The sequence below is a fragment of the Podarcis tiliguerta genome, assembly GCF_965153285.1.
Source record: "Podarcis tiliguerta genome assembly, chromosome: 7".
In the NCBI taxonomy this organism is placed as follows: Eukaryota; Metazoa; Chordata; class Lepidosauria; order Squamata; family Lacertidae; genus Podarcis; species Podarcis tiliguerta.
The window spans coordinates 23,311,267-23,331,488 of NC_139540.1; the positions used below are offsets into that span (position 1 = coordinate 23,311,267).

The window sequence follows — 20,222 nt, forward strand, 5'->3', positions numbered from 1 at the left end:
GCTTCTGTCTTTCTGCATCCACTATGTGTACTATGATATCCATAAAGCTCTAACTCTAGCGCCTTTAAAGGCTGAAATTATTTTGTATGGTGTAAAAAGAATAAGCACAGAGAAACTAAACCATCACATTCAGTTTCCTTCAGGGCTCTCCCTCAGGTAGAAAACGCCAAAAATAATAGATAATAAATATCAGGAATGGAAATCACTGTGGTATGTCATGGAACCAAACACATTGTTCTACCTCACAAAACACCAAATTGCTCTACAACTCAAAACAACAAATCAAATATTCTCATTCTGCTTTGCTTGAGGAAATTGACAGACTTGGAATAGCCTGAATACTTCCAGTCAAATTCCATGACACTGGCTCTCTGGAGATGCAAAAGGAGGAAGAAAATTTGCTTCTGAAGCAAAGACCAAACAGTTGGCCAACGACTATTTGGATAACTTCTTTGAATTGTTTTTCCTTCTTCTGCTTTCCCACTTTAGGGCCAATTTTCTTAAATAAATCCCTTTGGGGAAAAGATTGTATTTTGAACCACACGAAGCACACTGTTGGATATAGAATAGGTACATATTTTCCTCAACTTGTATAATTATTAAAATTATGTGCCATAGTACAATAAAAAACATTGAACAACCTTTTTTGCTCTTTTATTTGGCTTTCTAGCTGCCAAAACATTGGCTCTGGATATTATCTTGGTTGCACATGTCAAAAATGACAACTCACTTGTCAAACTTAACTGTAATTGAGTTCAAGTTACTGAACGAGTTGCTTATGTTTGTAGACAGTCACAAAGAAGAGACAAAGGAGAAGAATAATTATGTAATACGGCCAATTAAACCTTGAAGTTATATAAACTGACCAAGTTCACAACTCAGAATGTGACTAAGGAATAATGAAGCTAGTCAGTAATTAAACTGATCATGTCTCCCTGAAGACAGAAACAATAGACACCAGCTAGTAGCTGACTACTCACTGGAACATTTTCCAGCTGTTTAAAGCAAAGACTTCAGAATGCATGCATGCATCTTATTTTCCCAGGATTTCAAAGTCCACATGCAGGCTGCTGCTCAGCTATTATAAATGAGTAATTCAAGTAGGGCACGACTACATCTTGTATTAACTTAATAAAGATGTTTCACTCCAAATACATTAACATTTGTGTTTAGCCATCCCTGTCGGAGGGTCTGTTTGCCTTATACCATATTTTACTAATAGTGGGAGAAATTAAGATAAATTATTTTTAATTCTTTATTAAGTTTAGACTTAAGATTTAAAATTATTTGATAATTTCATATGTTAGAATGCATTACCAAAAAATCCAAAACACATAACAAGAGTACCATTTTCTTCTGCAAATATTGCCCAATATATAAACCATCAAAAATTAGTATGCAAGTTGCCAAATATGTGCTAAATTACTTGTTGCATGCAAACAAGTTACTACATTTCAGTCAGCAGTGTAAAAAAGGAATGTATTATTGCTGGGCTACATTGACAAAATATTCACCATTTAAGTAAATGAGAAGCATTAATAACCAGCATGGACATCAGCACTTAATGTGCTTTTTGAGGTCCTCAAAATGAGTGAAAAAGGTGGAACAGAGGGCTTCCCCCGTCTGTCCAATGACTAGAAAATGTTTCGGTTAGAGGGATATAAAATTTTCATACTCTCAGCAGTTAGCCTTGAGGACTTCCCAGTTCTCTCAATGGAAATAATCAAGTATCTATTATACAATCACAGCTGGAAGGCAAATTATAACACATACAATTCATATGCAGCTGCTTGGATACCAGTTCACGTACAAATATGTACTAAAACAATCATTAATACCCAAATTTAGCAGTAATTATTAACAAGGAGAGAGAGGAAAGGGAATTTGAAAGAACCTACATCCTCAGCTCCCTCTCAAATATTTCTGCCTCTCACATATATTTTACTTTGCCTTACTGGAGGTTCAAAGCCAAAAGAACCCAAGGGCTGGAGAGTAACACCAAAAAGTAACTGTGCCAATACCTGCATTTGGACATAATAATGAGAGTTTATCATTACAGGAATGAGTCTAAGGCTCATATACCCCCCACCCGGGCAGAAGCTTTCACATCTGCTGTTGACTAACCAAGTTTTACATTTCATGCAAACCTAGACCAACTTTGGTTAGTCTTAACTATAGATTATTAAAACAAGCTATCTTCAACCCTAGGTTTAAAAAGCTGGTTTGTTTCAATAAACTATCATTAAGACCATTCAGAGTTAGTGTTTGGATAGAATGGCAAACACTGATTAATTGGGAAAAGGAAATGAAAACTTCTGAATTCCCAATCACAGCCATGCTAGTGGAGGGGAGAGTCCACAATACCAAGGCTTGCTAAGGCTGGACCCTAACACTAGGTCATAGCACATTGATATGCCTGAATGCAGCCACTGTGTTTACATGCAAAAATTAGCCAGACTTTGTGCCTTATTGTAGTTTACTGTGAATGAGCAGTGTGTTAAGTGTTCATCCCTGCTTTGTCACTTCCACAGCCTGAGCTGAATAAACTCTTGCTTCACAAGAGGAGTCCAATCTGGCCATTTTTATTTTAGAGAAAAAGCAGCTGTGCAGTCCCAGTAGGTTTGGCATTAAGGGTGTAAGAACCTTCATTATAACCAAACATGGGTCCAAACATGTTTAGTCGGAAACTCTTTTCTGATAATTTGAATCCATTGATTCAGGTATGACACTCTGGAGCAGAAGAAAACAAGCTTGCTCCATCTTCCATGTGACAGCCCTTCAGATATTTGAAGATGGCCATCACATCACCTCTCAGTCTACTCCAAGCTAAACATAGCCAACTCTCTCCCTCCTTGAGGGTCATTCTCCCTGAGCTCATTCTGAGTTTTAGTCCACCTGACCTTCTTCCTGAAAGTAGTAAACATGTGCAATGTTTGGAATGTGAGCTATTTATCTGCCACTCCAATTCATATGCGTAAGGAATGAATGTGCCTGTTTCTTGTTGCCACCATCTCACTTCTGTAGTAGGAAGTCTATATCAAAAGAGATCTGGTGTAAACTAACCAAAAGATAGGAGCTACCCTTAGTGAAGTACTTTGTGTAGCACTGACCAAAAAGCAGACAAGGGAATGTATCCAAACAGCACTGAGAATCCAGATGTGGAGGACACAATATATTTAATAGCTGATACGGAACTGGAGAGACCACTGCTAACATTTTATCAGGTTCCACACTCTTGTCCTAAATTTCCCACCAGTCCAAACTACAGTGGTACTTTGGAAGTCGAACGGATTCCAAAACGTTTGGGAACCAAGGCACAGCTTCTAATTGGCTGCAGAAAGCTGCTGTAGCCAATTGGAAGCCGTGGAAGTCGTGGTGGACGTTCGAGTTCCAAAGAACATTCAAAAAATGGAACAATCACTTCTGGTTTTTGATCGTTTGGGAGCCAAAACGTTGGACTCCCAAGGCATTTGTAAACCAAGGTATGACTGTAGTTCCCTCCCTGTCACCACTACTAGCTCATGGAGTCAAGCTAAAATTGTCCTCTACACTTGAATGGCAAAAGGACCTGAAATCCTTCAGGAAGGGACTAACGAAGAAACCGAAAGGCAAGAGAACTTCTAGCTGCCATCATTCTGCAGTTCACAGTGGTTGCATAGGACTTCTCCTTCCCTGCACTTAGATAGCAAAAAGACCAGCAGTCCACAGGGGAAGGCAGTAAGGAACACACAGCCATTGCCAGCAATTGAGGGAATGAAATAGCAGTGGAAAAAGCCTCAATGACCTAATGAAAGCTGCATGGGGTGGGGTGAGGTGGAGAGGATATGCTACCTCAGAGCTATGCTATTTGTTAGAGATGGTAAAAATTGCCTTAGTGTAATTGCACTGTATTATTTCATATATAAAGTGCCCTGTGGGTCCTTATGTATCATGAAGCAGGATAGAAATTTGATAAATAAATCAAATAAATAAAAAGCACAACGAGGGAAGGGTTTGTACATTTCAGTGTATGGGTAGTAGACCTGGTCCTGGCAGATTATTGAGGCTACAGCCTAGTACTACACTGAACAGGGACAAAAATACAGGTACATTCCATAAAGCATAAAACTACCTACACAGAACTGTAGTGCATGGAACTAACTTCCTTTGTCTATAAAACCACCACTATTCCCTGATTAACCAACAGCTGTGCCTATGCAGAAAGCTTTGGATTTGCACTATAATATGCCCCTAGCATAAGGTGCTACACTCAATATGCCAGCAAGTTTGGAAAACTCAGCAGTGGCCAGAGGATTGGAGAAGATCAGTCTACATTCCAATTACAAAAAAGGGCAGTGCCAAAGAATGCTCCAACTACTGCACAATTGCACTCATTTCACACGCTAGCATGGTTATGCTTAAAATTCTAAAAGGCAGGCTTAGGCAGTATGTGGACCGAGAACTCTCAGAAGTGCAAGGTGGATTTCGAAGGGGCAGGGGAACCAAAGACCAAATTGCAAAAAAGCTAGAGAGTTTCAGAATAGCATCTTCTACTGCTTGATTGACTATGCAAAAGCCTTTGACTGTGTTGACCACAGCAAACTATGACAAGTTCTTAAAGAAATGGAAGTGCCTGATCACCTCATCTGTCTCCTGAGAAATCTCTATGTGGGACAAGAAGCTACAGTTAGAACTGGATACTACAGGAACAACTGATTGGTTCAAAATTGGGAAAGTAGTACGACAATGCTGTATATTGTCTCCCTGTTTATTTAACATATGCAGAATTCATCATGAGAAAGGCTTGGCTGGATGAATCCCAAGCCGGAATTAAGATTGCCAGAAGAAATATCAACAACCTCAGATATGAAGATGACACAACCTTAATGGCAGAAAGTGAGGAGGAATTAAAACAACCTTTTAATGAGGGTGAAAGAGGAGAGCGCAAAATATGGTCTGAAGCTCAACATCAAAAAAACTAAGATCATCCCACCACCTCCTGGCAAAGAGAAGGGGAAGAAATGGAGGCAGTGAGAGATTTTACTTTCTTGGGCTCCATGATCACTGCAGATGGTGACAGCAGTCACGAAATTAAAAGACGCCTGCTTCTTGGGAGAAAAGCAATTACAAACCTAGACAGCATCTTAAAAAGCAGAGACATGACCTTGCCGACAAAGGTCCGTATAGTTAAAGCTATGGTTTTCCCAGTAGTGATGTATGGAAGTGAGAGCTGGACCATAAAGAAGGCTGATCACCGAAGAATTGATGCTTTTGAATTATGGTGCTGGAGGAAACTCTTGAGAGTCCCATGGACTGCAAGAAGATCAAACCTCTCCATTCTTAAGGAAATCAGCCCTGAGTGCTCAATGGAAGGACAGATCCTAAAGCTGAGGCTCCAATACTTTGGCCACCTCATGAGAAGAGAAGACTCCCTGGAAAAGACCGTGGTGTTGGGAAAGATTTAGGGCACAAGGAGAAGGGGACGACAGAGGACGAGATGGTTGGACAGTGTTCTCGAAGCTACCAGCATGAGTTTGACCAAACTGTGGGAGGCAGAGGAAGACAGAAGTGCATGGCGTGCTCTGGTCCATGGGGTCACGAAGAGTCGGACACGACTAAACGACGAAACAACAGCAACAATATGCCCCTAACATAATCTGAAATTGCATCAGGAGCAACACAGGAAATGCATTGTTTCTCACTTGCTATAGGTAGCTAGATCACAACATTTAATAACCCTAAAACTGTCACAGATTTTTATAAGCTAGCAGATGCAGAAGTGATTTGGGGCTGAACAAGGTTCTCTGAAGTATCCAAAGCCCCTTTACAGAGTACAAAAGAAATCACTTACACTTGTAGAAACAACTTAAAGGAGATTATAGCTATTTACATTAGCTAAACCTTTCGAATAGCTATAATTTAATTCTTATGGCTGCTATTGTTTCTAAATCAGCAAGATTTCATTTTTAAAGTACTGCATTTGCTCATATCCCTTCTGTTTCTCCTATTTAATCTTTATAAATCTGAAATGCTGAATTTGCTGTATCACAATTTCCATAGGAACAGAACATTACATCATAAATACAGAACTATGACCTCACCACAGGATCTGGCAGGAGGAGAACCTGCATAGCATCAGAAAAAACAATTTCTTCAACCCATAAAAGTATCTAATAGCAACTATGAAACACAGACCCTAATTCAGAAACATACCACAGCAAAGCATGTACTAAGTCAATGACTGCTGTTGGAATGTTGTTGTCCCTTTAAAAAGGTTAAGCGTGTGTGTGTGTGTGTGTGTATTACTATCATCAGGTGCTAGTGCTATACAGTGGTGCCTCGCAAGACGAAATTAATTCGTTCTGTGAGTTTTTTCGTAGAGCGAGTTTTTTCGTCTTGCGAAGCACCACGGCGGGGAGGGGTGGGGAGAAGCAGGGCAGCTGCCACAGCCGGTCCTTGGACTCACCCACGCCTTGTGGACACCGTGCGACACGGCTGCTGGAGGGCGGCGGGGCTCAGGAGCGCGACTCCGGCTGCAACGCTGGCTGCTGGCGGCAACGGCTTCTGAGGGGAGCGCGCGAGGGCGGTGGGCAGCGGCGCGAGGCAGCTGGAAGGTCAGCCAGAAGGTGGGAGGGAGCCGGAGGAGCCGTCAGCAGGAAGGTGGGAGGGAGCCGGAGGAGCGGGGAAGCGAGCGTGTGTGTGTGCAGTGACCGTCGCCATGACAGGAGAGGCAGGGCTGTTTCGTCTAGCGAAGCAAGCCCTTAGGAAAATCCATCTTGCGAAGTACCTCAGAAAACGAAAAACCCTTTCGTCTAGCGAGTTTTTCGTCTTCCGAGGCATTCGTCTTGCGGGGCACCACTGTATAGTGTGAAATGGCCTGGACACCAAGTACCTTAGAGATTACTTCCCCTTGGGCAACTGACATAATCAGATGGGGCTCTTTTCCTAAACTCTGCTCCAGACAGACTCATTCTGTATTGGTCCGGAGCTGGGCTGCATGTGTGTGCATGCACATTGGTTGACAAAGCTGTGAAATTTCTTTTCCAAAAAAAAGCCTATCAAGAAACACCATCAATAATAGAACGCAGGTTAAACTCTATCTGTTCTGCCACACCTCCAAGGAAAGTAAATGGTGCCACAGCCATTTTATTTAGCATTTATGTGGTCAACTTTCTGTTATTGCCAGTGTATTCTGTTATATTATGTACATTTTTTTATTATTACTTTCACACAAAATATTATGATATATTTCCACATAGTGCCATCTGGAAATCTCCCTAAGAGAGACAGAAGCAATTTAGAAATTGTAGATGGCTCTCATTCCTCATGGAGATTATGGACAACGAACTATCAAATACTCATCTTGATATTATTTTTACCTAAGCAAACCCTATGTAAGAATTTAAACTATTTTAAATCTGCTCTTCAAAATTACAAAAGGACATTTTTAAGTCCAACTGATTTCCGAGGGACTTAAATTCAACAAGACTTTAAAATAATTACTGTTGGCTTCATCAAACTTTACAGGACTCTTACCAAGCATTCAAAGATAAAGTAATGAAAATATATCAAATTCTGTGGGAAAGATTAAATTATTCCGTGCCCCAGTGAAAGCACCTTGACTACGGAGTACTGGCAGCTATCATAATACTTTTGAAATTATTCATATTAAGATTAAAGACTATTTTGTTCCTCTATTCCCACAACTGACTGGTATGGTAAAGAGATCAATCCCGACTTTCAGATGTAACATCTTTAACATTTGCTCTCTTTCTGTGCCTGTGATTAAATGTAACATTTTGAAATCCCAAAGTTCTGAGAAAAGCATAAATCCTTGTCTCACAGCTGCTGTTTGACTCTGAAAACACATGCATTTTCTTTTCAAGCTTCGGCCATCAAGAAATCCCAACAGACTAGAGCTGGAGAACACCTGTATCTCTTCATTTAGTTCCAATAATGGCATATAAACTTCAAAATTACAAAAATAGATGCTATGTTCAGCTGCAGTTACATTTTGCTCCTAATTCCCGTGAACAAAAATGCTAAGAGCATGAAATCATTCAAGCAAGCTCTGTCAGCAGGAGGATAAGATTTTTTTTGCACCAGAAATCCAGTGGGAACGTGATAGAAAACTGGCAACAATTACAGATAAAGTACATAGTTAAGTCCTCAGGGAGAGAAGAGGAAATGTAACAAGATAGATGGGTATCCATTTTATGCTTTTATGCCCAAATCATAAACGTGAATTGTCTTTAATTACAATGTTTTAATGCATTTATTATACATTTTAAAAGCCCATCAGTTAATGTATTAAATATTTTGATCATGTGTGTTTACGTAATATATATATATTTTTAAGCCACACTGTTTGAAGTCTAGACCCTTTTAGAGTTGATGGCATCTTGGACCTGAATTACGAATGAGAAATATGGGCAACTTCATTTTGCCCTCTCCTGAATGGAAAAAAAAAGTGAGGCAGCAAACCTGGATTTTATGCCCATCCCTTCCTTTCCAATTAACCCCACTGAACAAAATTAACCTTTACAAAGTATGGAAGTATCAAGTAACATTGTTGTTGCTGCTATAATTTGTGTTTCTGCAGATTGCAGTATGGGACTTGTTCCTTATACTTTGGGGGAGAAGTAAAAATGGTAATATGTGAAATATCCTACCACACCAAACATTATTAGGATGCAAAAAGGCCTAGATTTTCCCATAAAAGAAAGAAAAAGAAGTTATTGCTTTGAAAAGTGTGACCTGCTGCATTGCAAATACTTGAAACAAATTTATAGTGTTGTTTTTTGCATGACTTCTACAGGATTAACAAAAGCAAACAAGATCAAACTTCAACATTACTAAGGAAATATGGCATATAGTTTAATATTAATGCAAAATCAAGTGATTTCTTATTACATTATATATGCACAATTGGGAGATTCCCATGCAATGGACTCCAGTAACTAGGAACAATAGCCACCTCGGGGTGGTTAACAAATTTTCCAAACTACGTAAGTAAAAATAAGAAACTTGCGTTTTAGTATCTTATGGTTTGATTTGGTTTATTTCAATCTGCTTTCCCAACTCATTTATTACTTTTACTGTCTCATTCTTTCGGCAAGTAAAACAGTTTCTGAGTCTTCACATTCAAAACTTGTTACAACCTTCCTGATTGCATTTGCCCTCTGAAAACAGGTGGACAAATCAGGCTAATTTGCAAATATGAAATGCAGCATTATGTCTGAGTATGTATACTGCATATCACTAGCCTGAAACCACTTCAGATGGTTAAATGAAATGACAAGGGAGCACTTCCTCTCATCATGCATCTTGGTCTGATCTAAAGGGGGGGGGGCTTCTTTCAAAAACTGGAGGCAGCTCTCAATGTTTAAAGAATATATTGAATTACTAACAAAATATGCTGAGCATGAGAGTTAAAACCAAAGCCTGGCTTTTTTCAGCCAATTAAAATTCTTGGATTCCATCCTCATTTTTCATGCTTGCCCAATTAAGGGGTCTCCATGACATCCTGCAAACGGGTATGATTTCTTGTAAACTGCTTAGAGGTTTCATTGCAATCAAGCGGTATATAAATTGTGTTAAATAAATAAACAAAATGATGGAAAGCGACAAGGAATTTCTCAGTGTTGCCACACAACATTCAAAATGTGTACAGCTAAAAGCAAGACTAAAAGCTAAATACCTAGTTTGCACAGAATTCTAAAGAGCTCCTAATAACATTTCAGTCATTTAATGTAGCAAACACGTAGACTGTGTTCACATTTTATGCTAAACCATTGTTTAGCACTGCCTGAGCAAGCCTAAGTGAAATATCAAGCTAACTTGCTCCCCATTCCTCTTTCACCTCCCCCCCCCCCAGTTGGGAGGAGGACTTATTCTGTTTTTTTCTGACTGTTACAAATCACTTTCTTAATGTCATGTCTGAACCAGAAATCCTGGTTAGTTTAACAAGTCATCGTTACGACCTATGGTTTGAAGTTGACTTGCTATGAAATCTATTAGAGAAGAAGGGGCAGCCTGAGAGCTCAACATTTGGCTCAGGTTTGTCCACATAGCACTAAAGTAGCTGCCAACCTTTAGGGGCCAGTAGGTCCACCTAGAATTTTGTGAAAGTGTCATAGGCAGCAGACACAAAACAGCTGTTGCAGGAGTTTCTGCCACATTTAAGAGAGCAGAAAGAGAGAAACACAAAATTGCATGGGAATGGCCACAAAAAGAAAAGGAAAAAAGGCACCTACCTGTAGGTCAGCCACTGCTGTGCTCACTGACAGATAGAAGCTTTTTGTATCCCTACTCAGTTCAGAAAAGAAGGAGGGTAAGTGCCCAATCCTGGCATCCAATGAAATGCGGGCATGTTTAGGGGTCAGCATAGGAGAGGTCAACCAGTGCAAACAGAAACTCATGTGCATTATGGGTTTCAAAGGAGATTTATTCAAACATTTCACAGGCTTCATAAAAGGGACTGGAAGGCACATTGGAACCTGCCAGGCAATGGGCTGGCAACCCCTACAGTAAAGCATGAATCATATGCCTTTAAAAAATAAAAGTAACACAAGGACAATGTATATGCAAAGCAACCCTGGACCGTGTTAAGATACTATACCTTAGAACACGGGTGTCAAACACAAGGCCCGCGGGCCAAATCCGGCCCGCCAGACCTCGTCATGTGGCCCGTGTAGCCAGCAATTCCTGGTGTCCGTAAGGGCCGCCCCCCTTCCCCCGCAAGCCCTTTTATCAATGACAAAGGCAGGAACGCTCCTTCCAAGCCTGTCCAGCTCTGCAAAAGGCAACTCTTTCACGCACTTGATTTGCAACCCAACTCAGCCGCGCGGTGCCCTTTCGGATTTCTCCCTCTCCTCGCCGAGCCCCGAATCGAGACCGCCCTCCGCTGTCAAGGCCTGTCTGGCTCGCAGTACCCATTGCGGCGCTTGCTTCTGGGAAATGTGGACTGCTTCCCGGCTCTCCGCCCTCGCTTTGCCCGCTTGGACGGAGCAAAGCACACGACACCGGCTGCGCCATCACGGGGTCCGCGCGCGTAAGAACCGCCGCTGCACACGAGGCTAGGGATCCTTCTCTCTCTCCCTCCCTCAGTTCACCTTTGGCCCTGATCGGAGAGGCCTGATCCCGGGCCATTGCTCGCTCTTCCCTCCTGCATGGGTGACTCGCCCGCCCCCGCCCCCGCCGCCGCCTCCTCCTCCTCCTCTCCTCCCAGAAAGGCAGGCTGGATGCGGGAGGGTCGCTGCACCTTTAAAGTGCTGCACATTTTCTGCTGTGTGTACAAACACCGAGGTCTAGCCGCAAAGTTAGCAAGCCTAGGCCCTTGTTAAGGTGGGCTGGAGGAGGGTTGGCTCGGAAAGCCGCGCGGGTCGCTCTGTGCGCGCCCCCCTCCAAGAAACCCACGCGCGACGGGTCGCTGCTGCAAAAAAATAAATAAAGAGAGCACGAAAGCAAAACCCGTGCACCAGGGGAAGCTTAGCCGGAGGAAGCCGAGGAGCGGCGGCGGACACATAGTCCTACAGATACAACTGGCCCTTTGAGGGTGACCAAACTGCTGATGCGGCCCCCGATGAATTTGAGTTTGACACCCCTGCCTTAGAAGAACACAAGAAGATTCCAATAGCTGGCTTGAATTTAATCTTTCCAAATGAGATTGCAGTGCCTCTCAATGTATTTCCATCGGTTCCCTTAACACTCTTTACCACCCTTCTGAATACTATATTAGACACAGGAACATAACATAACATAACATATATTTCTGATAATTTCTGCACTCACCAGAACTGTAGCTGTAGTCTTTATGTTGAGGGATCTGAATTGTGAAGGCAAACAAATCTGGAGCAAGGATTGACTCTGGCTTTCTGCTTTCATTAAGCCATTTGCTGCTGTATAAGTCTCTGGTATCAGATGGGCCTTGAATTAAAGGGATCAGCTTCTCCTTTCCACCATCTCCTAAGTGTATTATAACAACATCATTGTGGTTTAGTGAATAGATGTTCAAGTGAACCTCAGAGAACTATATAATCACAATGACATTTATTGTATTGAAGAAGCCAGATAACACTGCCTTTTCTATTACTAAGGACAGAAATAATCTGCAAATAATAATTTCCAAAAAAATGGTCAGAATGTATTAAATAATTTGCATAAGTTAAAAGTTGATATCAGTAGTTTACCTGCAAACATTTTAAGTATATTCAAAGTATTTCAGGGCTATGTTCTACAGAAGCATTAAATTCATTACATTTCAGAGCTTCAACATATAAAATAAACATCTTTAAATGTTTACGTCTCGGTGTTACTTGAACATATGAGCTCCAGTCATACATATGCTCACTTATAATAGAAGCCTCCTCAAAATCAGTTTTTGGAAAGAGAGCAAAAGTTTGTGAGGAGGTTACTGCCTCCCTATTATGAAGACTAAAGGACAAAGATAAGTGAATCAAGTTTAGGACTAATCTGCCAACCGTCCACTATGCTGTGGTAGGTTGGGCATACCTCAGCCTTACTGACTTTGTAAGGTGAAAGGCAATTTCTCTTGAAAGATCAGAGAGAAAATATTCACTTGCGCCAAATAATTATTATGAATGCTTCTTCTGCATATGGGACAAACTGGATAAGACAGCTGCTGGCTGCCACACCCACTTGTCAAAAACTAGAGAAACTGCCCCAAAACCAGGAGAAAAATATTTTGAGAGGACTGAGAGACTGTCCAATACATTGCTCTCCTGAGCAGCTACATACCTGAACAATACGGAAAACAAGAGAAGGGGCAAGGCCAATCAGCGCAAAGGCTCCAGATTTATTGAAAGATTAGCTTTAAAATGTATCTGAATTCCCAACACATTTGAAATGCCTTCCTCAGAGGACACTGTACTGCTGTTTCACAGTGACAGGTCATAGAAAACACTGTTCTCCCCAACTTAGGCTGATTTTGCAGTTTTGCCATTTCAATATTGTAACTGGGTGGTAAGCGGCAAACCGTGAGGGTTGACACGGTGTGTAACCATGGCAACATAAACTAACTAGAAGAAAACAGCTTTTTCCATGACTAAACTACTCTATATCCAGTGTCCTGAGGAAGAACATAGGAATGCTGAACATTTTAAAACCAGTTTTTCAATTTTCTGACATAAATCTGATTTATCAATATGGTCAAACTGAGGTCAAAGACATAAAATCTGAATACATTGTTCTCTCTTTGGCATATGTTTTCAGTATGAAACAGTGATTATTTGTAGATTTTACCACTCACTTTTTGGGCTGCTAATACAGAATTGTCTGTACCTCACTTGTTTAAGAGATGCTGTATGTATAATTTAGCATGGATATCCCTAGGGAATAGATGGCCAGGCTGGTTGTATCCTCTTTATTAAATATGGAATTACTATAGCCATTGAATAGCCAAAGGACGCTGGCATGACTAGCCAGCAGGTGAAAATGAGCTGCCAAAATTAGGGCTCCTTATTTAATGTGTATTGAATCAAAATGGTGAGATAAGAAACAAAATTTATACTGGTTTTGTCTGCATGATATTAATAATATAGCGACTTATAAGGTAGTATTATTTGCAGTGGGTGCAACTTAGTTTTGATCACAAATGGTGAATAATAAGTTATTAGTCTGAAGGAATAATTATTATACTTGATTAATAGTTGAAATGTGGGTAAATCAAATATATTGTTGCGAATTTACAGGAACATTTGTTAATATGCTATAAATCAGTTTTCTTGATTTGCCATAAAAGACTGAAGCTTAATACTTCAATTATCTCCTTTTGCACAAATTGGCTTTGGCCTTTTTGTCATCTTTCTGCTGTGTGGTGTTCCACTCCTTCTGGTTGCAATTATCGTACTGGCCTCATTTATAGGGGCCTTAGGGAGAAATCAGAAGCAGGGCTTTTTCTTTCCTTTTTTGTCCAGCAGCAACAAATCTACCTAAGGAGTAAATTATAGCAGGTGGTACACTTTCAAGTAGCCATGTTGTTTTCTCTTAACTGGATCCAAAATAGGCTTTAGCAATTGGTTCCCTGCCCCTATTTTTTATATTATTTAACTGAATCTTATTTATGGATCATTAATTCTAAGACTACAATCATATTCTGTTAGGGCACTTATATTTATCTAGTTGTCATTTTCTCCAGATGCATAAATTGGAAGCTCTTACCTGACATTTTGTGATTCTTAGTCCAAAAAACCACAGGAAAACCAGCATTCAATATATTTAAGCACAGGTACAGAATCCATCCAATTTTAGATATAGGTAATACTCAGCAAAGATCTTACATTCATATGCAAAACAGTTTAAATGTTCTACACTTCATGTATCTGGCATTACTTAACGTTCGAGGAAACAATGTTTCATTTCTTCCCCCAAAAACATAATCATTATGGAGATGCAGAATTCAGTTTCTACACTCACATTCACAGTATTATCAAACAGACTCTTGATTTTGACCTGTGTTGATTTTGAATGCCTTTAAAATTGTAGTGACCAAAACACCTTAACATAGTTTCTTATTTTTTACCTTTGACGATGCCATGCTACATCATCCTATCCTGTTTCTAAAAACAAAAAAATTAAAAATACATCTGATTCATAGGAACAATGAATAAATTCTTGTTTCAGTAACTCTCCTTGTAAAAAGCAAGGCCAATTCTCCTACACAGGCTATAAACTTTTACATGGTCCAGCTGCACATACCTGGGGCTTTGGCACAAATTTTTATTGATCCCATGGTCCCAGAGGCACATTTGACCAATGATGTGCTGCAGTACTTCAATTCAACATTCTGGATTGAGCCCTCAAGAGTTGGCAGGGGATTCTTAGATTTCACACCTAATAAAAGAAAACTGCAAATGTACTAGCCTGCTGAATTTAAATATTTTTATATTCTTTCACCAAGACATTTAAATTTAATTATACTTTAATTATCTGCTTTACAATATTTTTGTTTGGATTCTAAAGATAATTTATTTATAGTATACAATTATTATATGCTTAGATCTATACAAATATCTCTTCTACACAAGAATACAGTTCTTTATTATACATAAAAACACAGAACGTTGCATTAAATTAATTAGCTAGTCATATTCATATATGCATTAAACTTTGCTTTCATTGTCATATAAAGGCAAGCAGGCTCCTCTAGCTCCTCTTTTTAATCCTGTAATTTCAAAGTGTTAAAACGAGGTTTTTTTTAAAAAAAAAGTCTAAGATTTCACTTAAAACTATTTGGTTCAGTAGCAAAATAAAAATTAAACTTATGCAGCTGAGTTGCACAGCAGGTAACTACACGTGTCATCTTTTTACGGAAACCAAAGTTCAAACTTTGCTTCAGGTCAGAAGTGGAAATCGGTTTGGTGGTCTCTTCTGTCTCCATTTGTACACTGAAGGAGGCTACCACACAGTTTGGCACAACTCAGCACTTACTGGCAGCTGTTTCTGAAGAGAGACCTAGAACTGCAACGGTGGGGGATGTAACAGGTCACGAGTGCACAACTCTGGCAGTCGCACAGGAAAGCTAACTGAACACCCACCCACATTACATTTGGCTGTATCCATTGCTATTATTTCATAAACTGCAATATTCAGGAAAGCTGCATTAACTCACAGTATCTGGAAAAGTTAGCTTGGGCACCTGTGAGAAAAAGTGAGTTGAGGGAAGGAGGGAAAATCTCCCTTGTACAAAAGTGGGAATTCCAAACACAGCAAAGCCCAATCTTGAGCAATGCCCCCTTCTTTCTGCAGCCCCTTATGACATGGCACAGCGGGTTCCCACACCCTCTGGACTCGCTTTTTGGGAGTACAGGAGGTTGCAGTGGTAGGAGAGAGAGACTGATTGCACAGGTAGCCTTCTGCTCATCCACCCACTGAATACGATCCACAAGTTGTGCATTGTCTGAAATAAGGGGTGCAGATCATATTCCGTGTTATGTACCAGGAAAACAAAACAAAAGAAGGTTGTTGAATAACGTTCAAAAATCCAAATGAATGAAATCTGCTTGACCCTTTGAAGTCGTCACGGCTGACTGTTATATTCAAATGATGCACCTTATCATCCATTAACCACATAAAATAATTGCTCTGTTAAGCTGCATGCTGGACAGGAACAGATTCCCTAACCGGAAAGTACGCCTTTTAAAATTTAGATACAAAGTCTCCAGCTGCATACTGCAGAGCATAGATGAAACCCGTTAGAGAAGCCTACACCCCTCACATTAGCTAAAGTAGGCTGCAGTATTTGCACAGTGCGCAACACTTTTTGCATTAACACACACCAACTTACTACTTGGTCAACACCACTAATACCAAATGTTGGTTTTCCTTTCACATGGTTCTCCAGGCCATATCTTCCCAATTGCTTAATTGTTGTTGTAGCAGATTCATGCACACCAAATCTGGTGAGTTTGCACTGATTGCTATATAATAAATGAGTGGGCCTCTTTCCACTATAAACTCTTGTGGCCAGCTGGTATTTAAAAGCTATGGGGCCACATACCGAAAGATGAGAACAGTGCTTTTTCAAGAGAGCCATCCCTGCTGTGGAAAAATAGCATGAGACAATGTAATCAAACACTGTTACAAGGCCCAAGGGAGCAGTTATAAGGCTGCACTACTGTACAGATACCATTTTTATGAATCAAATCCCATTTCAGTAGCAGAGACCAAAAAAAATTAGGTGATCAGTTTTTGTTTGCAATTCAATGCTTTCAGAAGGTGGAGGGGACATCATCATGGAAACTAAAACAGTTGTACCTCGAAACTGAAACGGAATCCGTTCCGGAAGTCCATTTGACTTCCGAAACATTCAGAAACCAAGGCGTGGCTTCCAAATGGCTGCAGGAGCTTCCTGCAGTCAAGCGGAAGCCGCGTCGGACGTTCAGCTTCTGAAAAATGTTCGGAAACCAGATCACTTCCGGGTTTTTATTGTTTGGGAGCCGAAAAATATGTGTACCAGGGCGTTCAAGTTCCGAAGTATGACTGTATTTAGAGCCCATGCAGAGAGACGCAGGTTCAAATTTCCACTTGACCATGAGTGATCTTAGGTGAGTCACTATCTCTCAGCCTTGCCTACCTCATAGGGTAGGATAAACTGGGAGAGGTGAGAGAACTATTTGGCATTCTTTGAGCTCCTCTGTGGAACAGCAACATACAAATGCCGTAACCAGAATAAAACTTGATCTCAACACCAAGCAGAAGTAAAATGCCCATGTGTGTGTAAAGCTCTGCACACAAAAAACATTCTAAAGCCTCCCAAGGACTGGATAAAAAGCACACAGGAAGCTACCTTATACTGAGTGAGACCACCGGTTCATTTCGCTCAGTATTATCTAGACTGACTGACAACAGCCTTCCAGGGTTTCAGACTAGGGTTTCTCCAAGCCATTCTGGAGATGCTGTGGACTTCATTTTGGAACTTCTGCAAGCTGAACATATGTGTTCTACCACTGAGTCAAGTCCCCTTTCTCAATGGAGGATGGGCCATCTAATGTCAAGCATGTCCATATGCTGCTTCCACTGCTCCAGAATCCTCAAGCTCAAGGCTTTACTTGGAATGAATAGCAACCATTTATTTGTACATCAAAAGGGTGCGACTCTTCTGGTGTTCTCAAGGATGGAAGAGGAATCTGCCCTTGCCTTTTGTGAATATTCTCCCATATACAATCACATATATGCTTAGTGATTGGAGGTTGCTTAGTTTGTCCCATAAGACTTGATATGACACTGAGAACAAAGCGCACCTCATCTCCCTGTCTTCAGCTCTGTGCTCCAGATCTTGACCATCCCAGCATTTAGGACAGGCATCCCCAAACTCAGCCCTCCAGATGTTTTGGGACTACAACTCCCATCATCCCTAACAGGACCAGTGATCAGGGATGATGGGAATTGTAGTGCCAAAACATCTGGAGGGCTGAGTTCGGGGATGCCTGATCTAGGACCTAACTCAGCCTTCTCAACCCTAGGTCCCCAGATGTTCTTGAAGTACAACTCACATGATCCCTCACCATCAGCTGTACTTGCTATGAATGATGGAAGTCGTAGTCCAACAACATCTAGGGAGCTAAGATTGAGAAAGGCTGACCTAGATGGTGACAAAATCCCACAACTGGCTTACATGTATGTATAATACAATAGTGCTTTGCTGAATAGAAGTCTGGATTCCCTGAGATGTCTGGGCATGTATTTTAGACCCTAGTGGAATTAGTATAACAAAACCATAAGATAGTAATAATTATGGGTGGGATTAATCTAATGAGCCCCATCAATAGAAAAACTTCAGCTTGAGCAACACAGCTTTCCCCCTCTCATTCTCCTCACTCTCCTCCTACAACCCCCAAAATTGATTGTGGAGGATGTCAGGAGATCCCACAGAACACTGCACAGGAGCAGGAGTGGGAGTGGATGTCATTCCATCTAACAATCTGAAATGCTTGCACCAACATAACGTCTGTCATAGTTCAGTGTTGAATTCTACCCTATGAATTCAATGGAGTATGTTGATACTGAAAATATAAGAAAAAATAGATCAAAGAAGGTCTACAAAAATGAATAATTATAGTGGAGAGTGGATTGCTGAATTTGCAATCAAAAATAACAGAAAAAAATACTGATTTAGTAGAAATACCTAACAACACACCACACCCTGTTACAGCAGTTATAAATTTCTATAATTATTTATGGACTTCTTGGAGAATTGAACACTTTCACAAATTAGAAAGAGTTGGGTCAAAGAAAAGAAATGCAAACCCAGGGATGAGGGCCAGGACACAAAATTAGCTTTCAGAATCCTATATTAAAACGCCCTGCTGGCAGGGTAGGTTTGCTTTGACTCTGTCATCTCTATTACTTTAAAGGATTCTATCATAATAACATTCGGTCAATCAAAAAGTATGACGTAGAATAGTATCCTCAACAAATGCATCAAGTAAGCTCAGAAATGAGTCATGATGGGAACAGCTCGTCGCACTTGCCTGTGAGTTTTTGTTTCTACTCATCACAACTAATAGCCACAGGGGTTCTCCCTGAATCTGTCTTATTCTTTTTCAAAGTCACACAATGAGCTGCATGGCTGGGAGGGGATTTGAACCCTTGTCTCTGAGGTCCTAGGCACAACACTCTACCCACTACACCATACTGGCTCTAGTAAGATGTTCATTTAGGAGTGGTGATGTGTCTGTGAACCACACAATAGAAAAGGGTGGTGGAAAAAGTTTGCCCCCACTACAGTGCTATGTCCAGTGCTTTGCTTTCCTCCAATGAGGGCAAATGCTCATCTAATTGCTCATACAGGAGAAAATAAATGGGGAAAATAATGAACAAAGACTAAATACGTCCTTGATCTTTCAGAGTATAAGGAAATGATAGAGTTTTATGCCTCGGCTATGCCTTTGATTGCAACCTACATAGGCAGTCACACAGAAGCCGAACAGGAGCACTGAGACCCAAAGGAGTCCTTATCTACCTAGTACTGGCCCTTTCATCTGTCCTCCCAGTTGAACGACGGGGCCCAGGGAGAGAGAGGAAAATAGTGGAAGTAAACAGCTGGCTTCGCAAATGGTGTAAACAGGAACGGTTTGGATTCTTAGATCACGGACTGCAGTTTCTTGAGGATGGACTTCTGGCAAGCGATGGGCTGCACCTCACAACGGTTGGGAGGAATGTTTTTGCCAAAAAACTAAGAAACCTCATCAGGAGGGCTTTAAACTGACTAATGCGGGGGAGGGAGACAGTGCTCCTGAAGGTAGGAGTCTATTAATTGATGAAGATGATCATCCAAATGTCATAGACCAAATGGAGCAAACAGCAAGCAGACCTAGTGGTGGGAGGAAAAAATCCTTAAATAAGAGACACAGGGGAATGACTAATGGACTTCAATGTCTGTACACTAATGCACAAAGCATGGGAAATAAACAAGATGAGCTTGAGCTCTTGGTACAGCAAACTAAATATGACATAATAGGCATCACTGAAACCTGGTGGGATAAGTCCCACGATTGGAATGTAAAAATGGAGGGATACAATCTATTTCAGAGAAACAGACCAGACAAGAAAGGAGGAGGAGTGGCGTTATATGTCAGGGATGTGTATACCTGTGAAGAGATCCAAGATTTAGAACCTCAAAGCCAAAGTGAGAGCATTTGGGTCAAAATTAAGGGAGAGAAGAATAATAGTGACCTCATTGTGGGAGTTTACTATAGATCCCCAAGCCAAACGGAGGACAT

General features: G+C 40.8%; 1 protein-coding gene and 1 long non-coding RNA gene across 10 annotated transcripts in view; both read right to left on the reverse strand.

Annotated features, from left to right (window-relative positions):
- VPS13B (vacuolar protein sorting 13 homolog B) overlaps nt 1-20,222 on the reverse strand; it is a 382,518-nt gene that overhangs the window by 226,589 nt on the left and 135,707 nt on the right. For all 9 annotated transcript variants that reach the window (XR_014513865.1, XR_014513866.1, XM_083450859.1 and 6 more), the window contains exons 18-19: nt 14,698-14,832; nt 11,773-11,946 (exon numbers count right to left, since the gene is read on the reverse strand). Coding sequence is in view for 7 of the 9 variants with exons in the window: in XM_083450859.1 (XP_083306985.1) it covers nt 11,773-11,946; nt 14,698-14,832 (309 nt within the window). In the remaining 2 variants the exon portion in view is untranslated. The remainder of the gene's footprint in view (nt 1-11,772; nt 11,947-14,697; nt 14,833-20,222) is intronic.
- On the reverse strand, nt 1,245-10,081 carry LOC310682606. Its single transcript, XR_014514047.1, has 2 exons — nt 6,836-10,081; nt 1,245-6,297 (listed from the first exon to the last, which is right to left on the reverse strand). It is a non-coding gene; the product is annotated as an uncharacterized lncRNA (long non-coding RNA).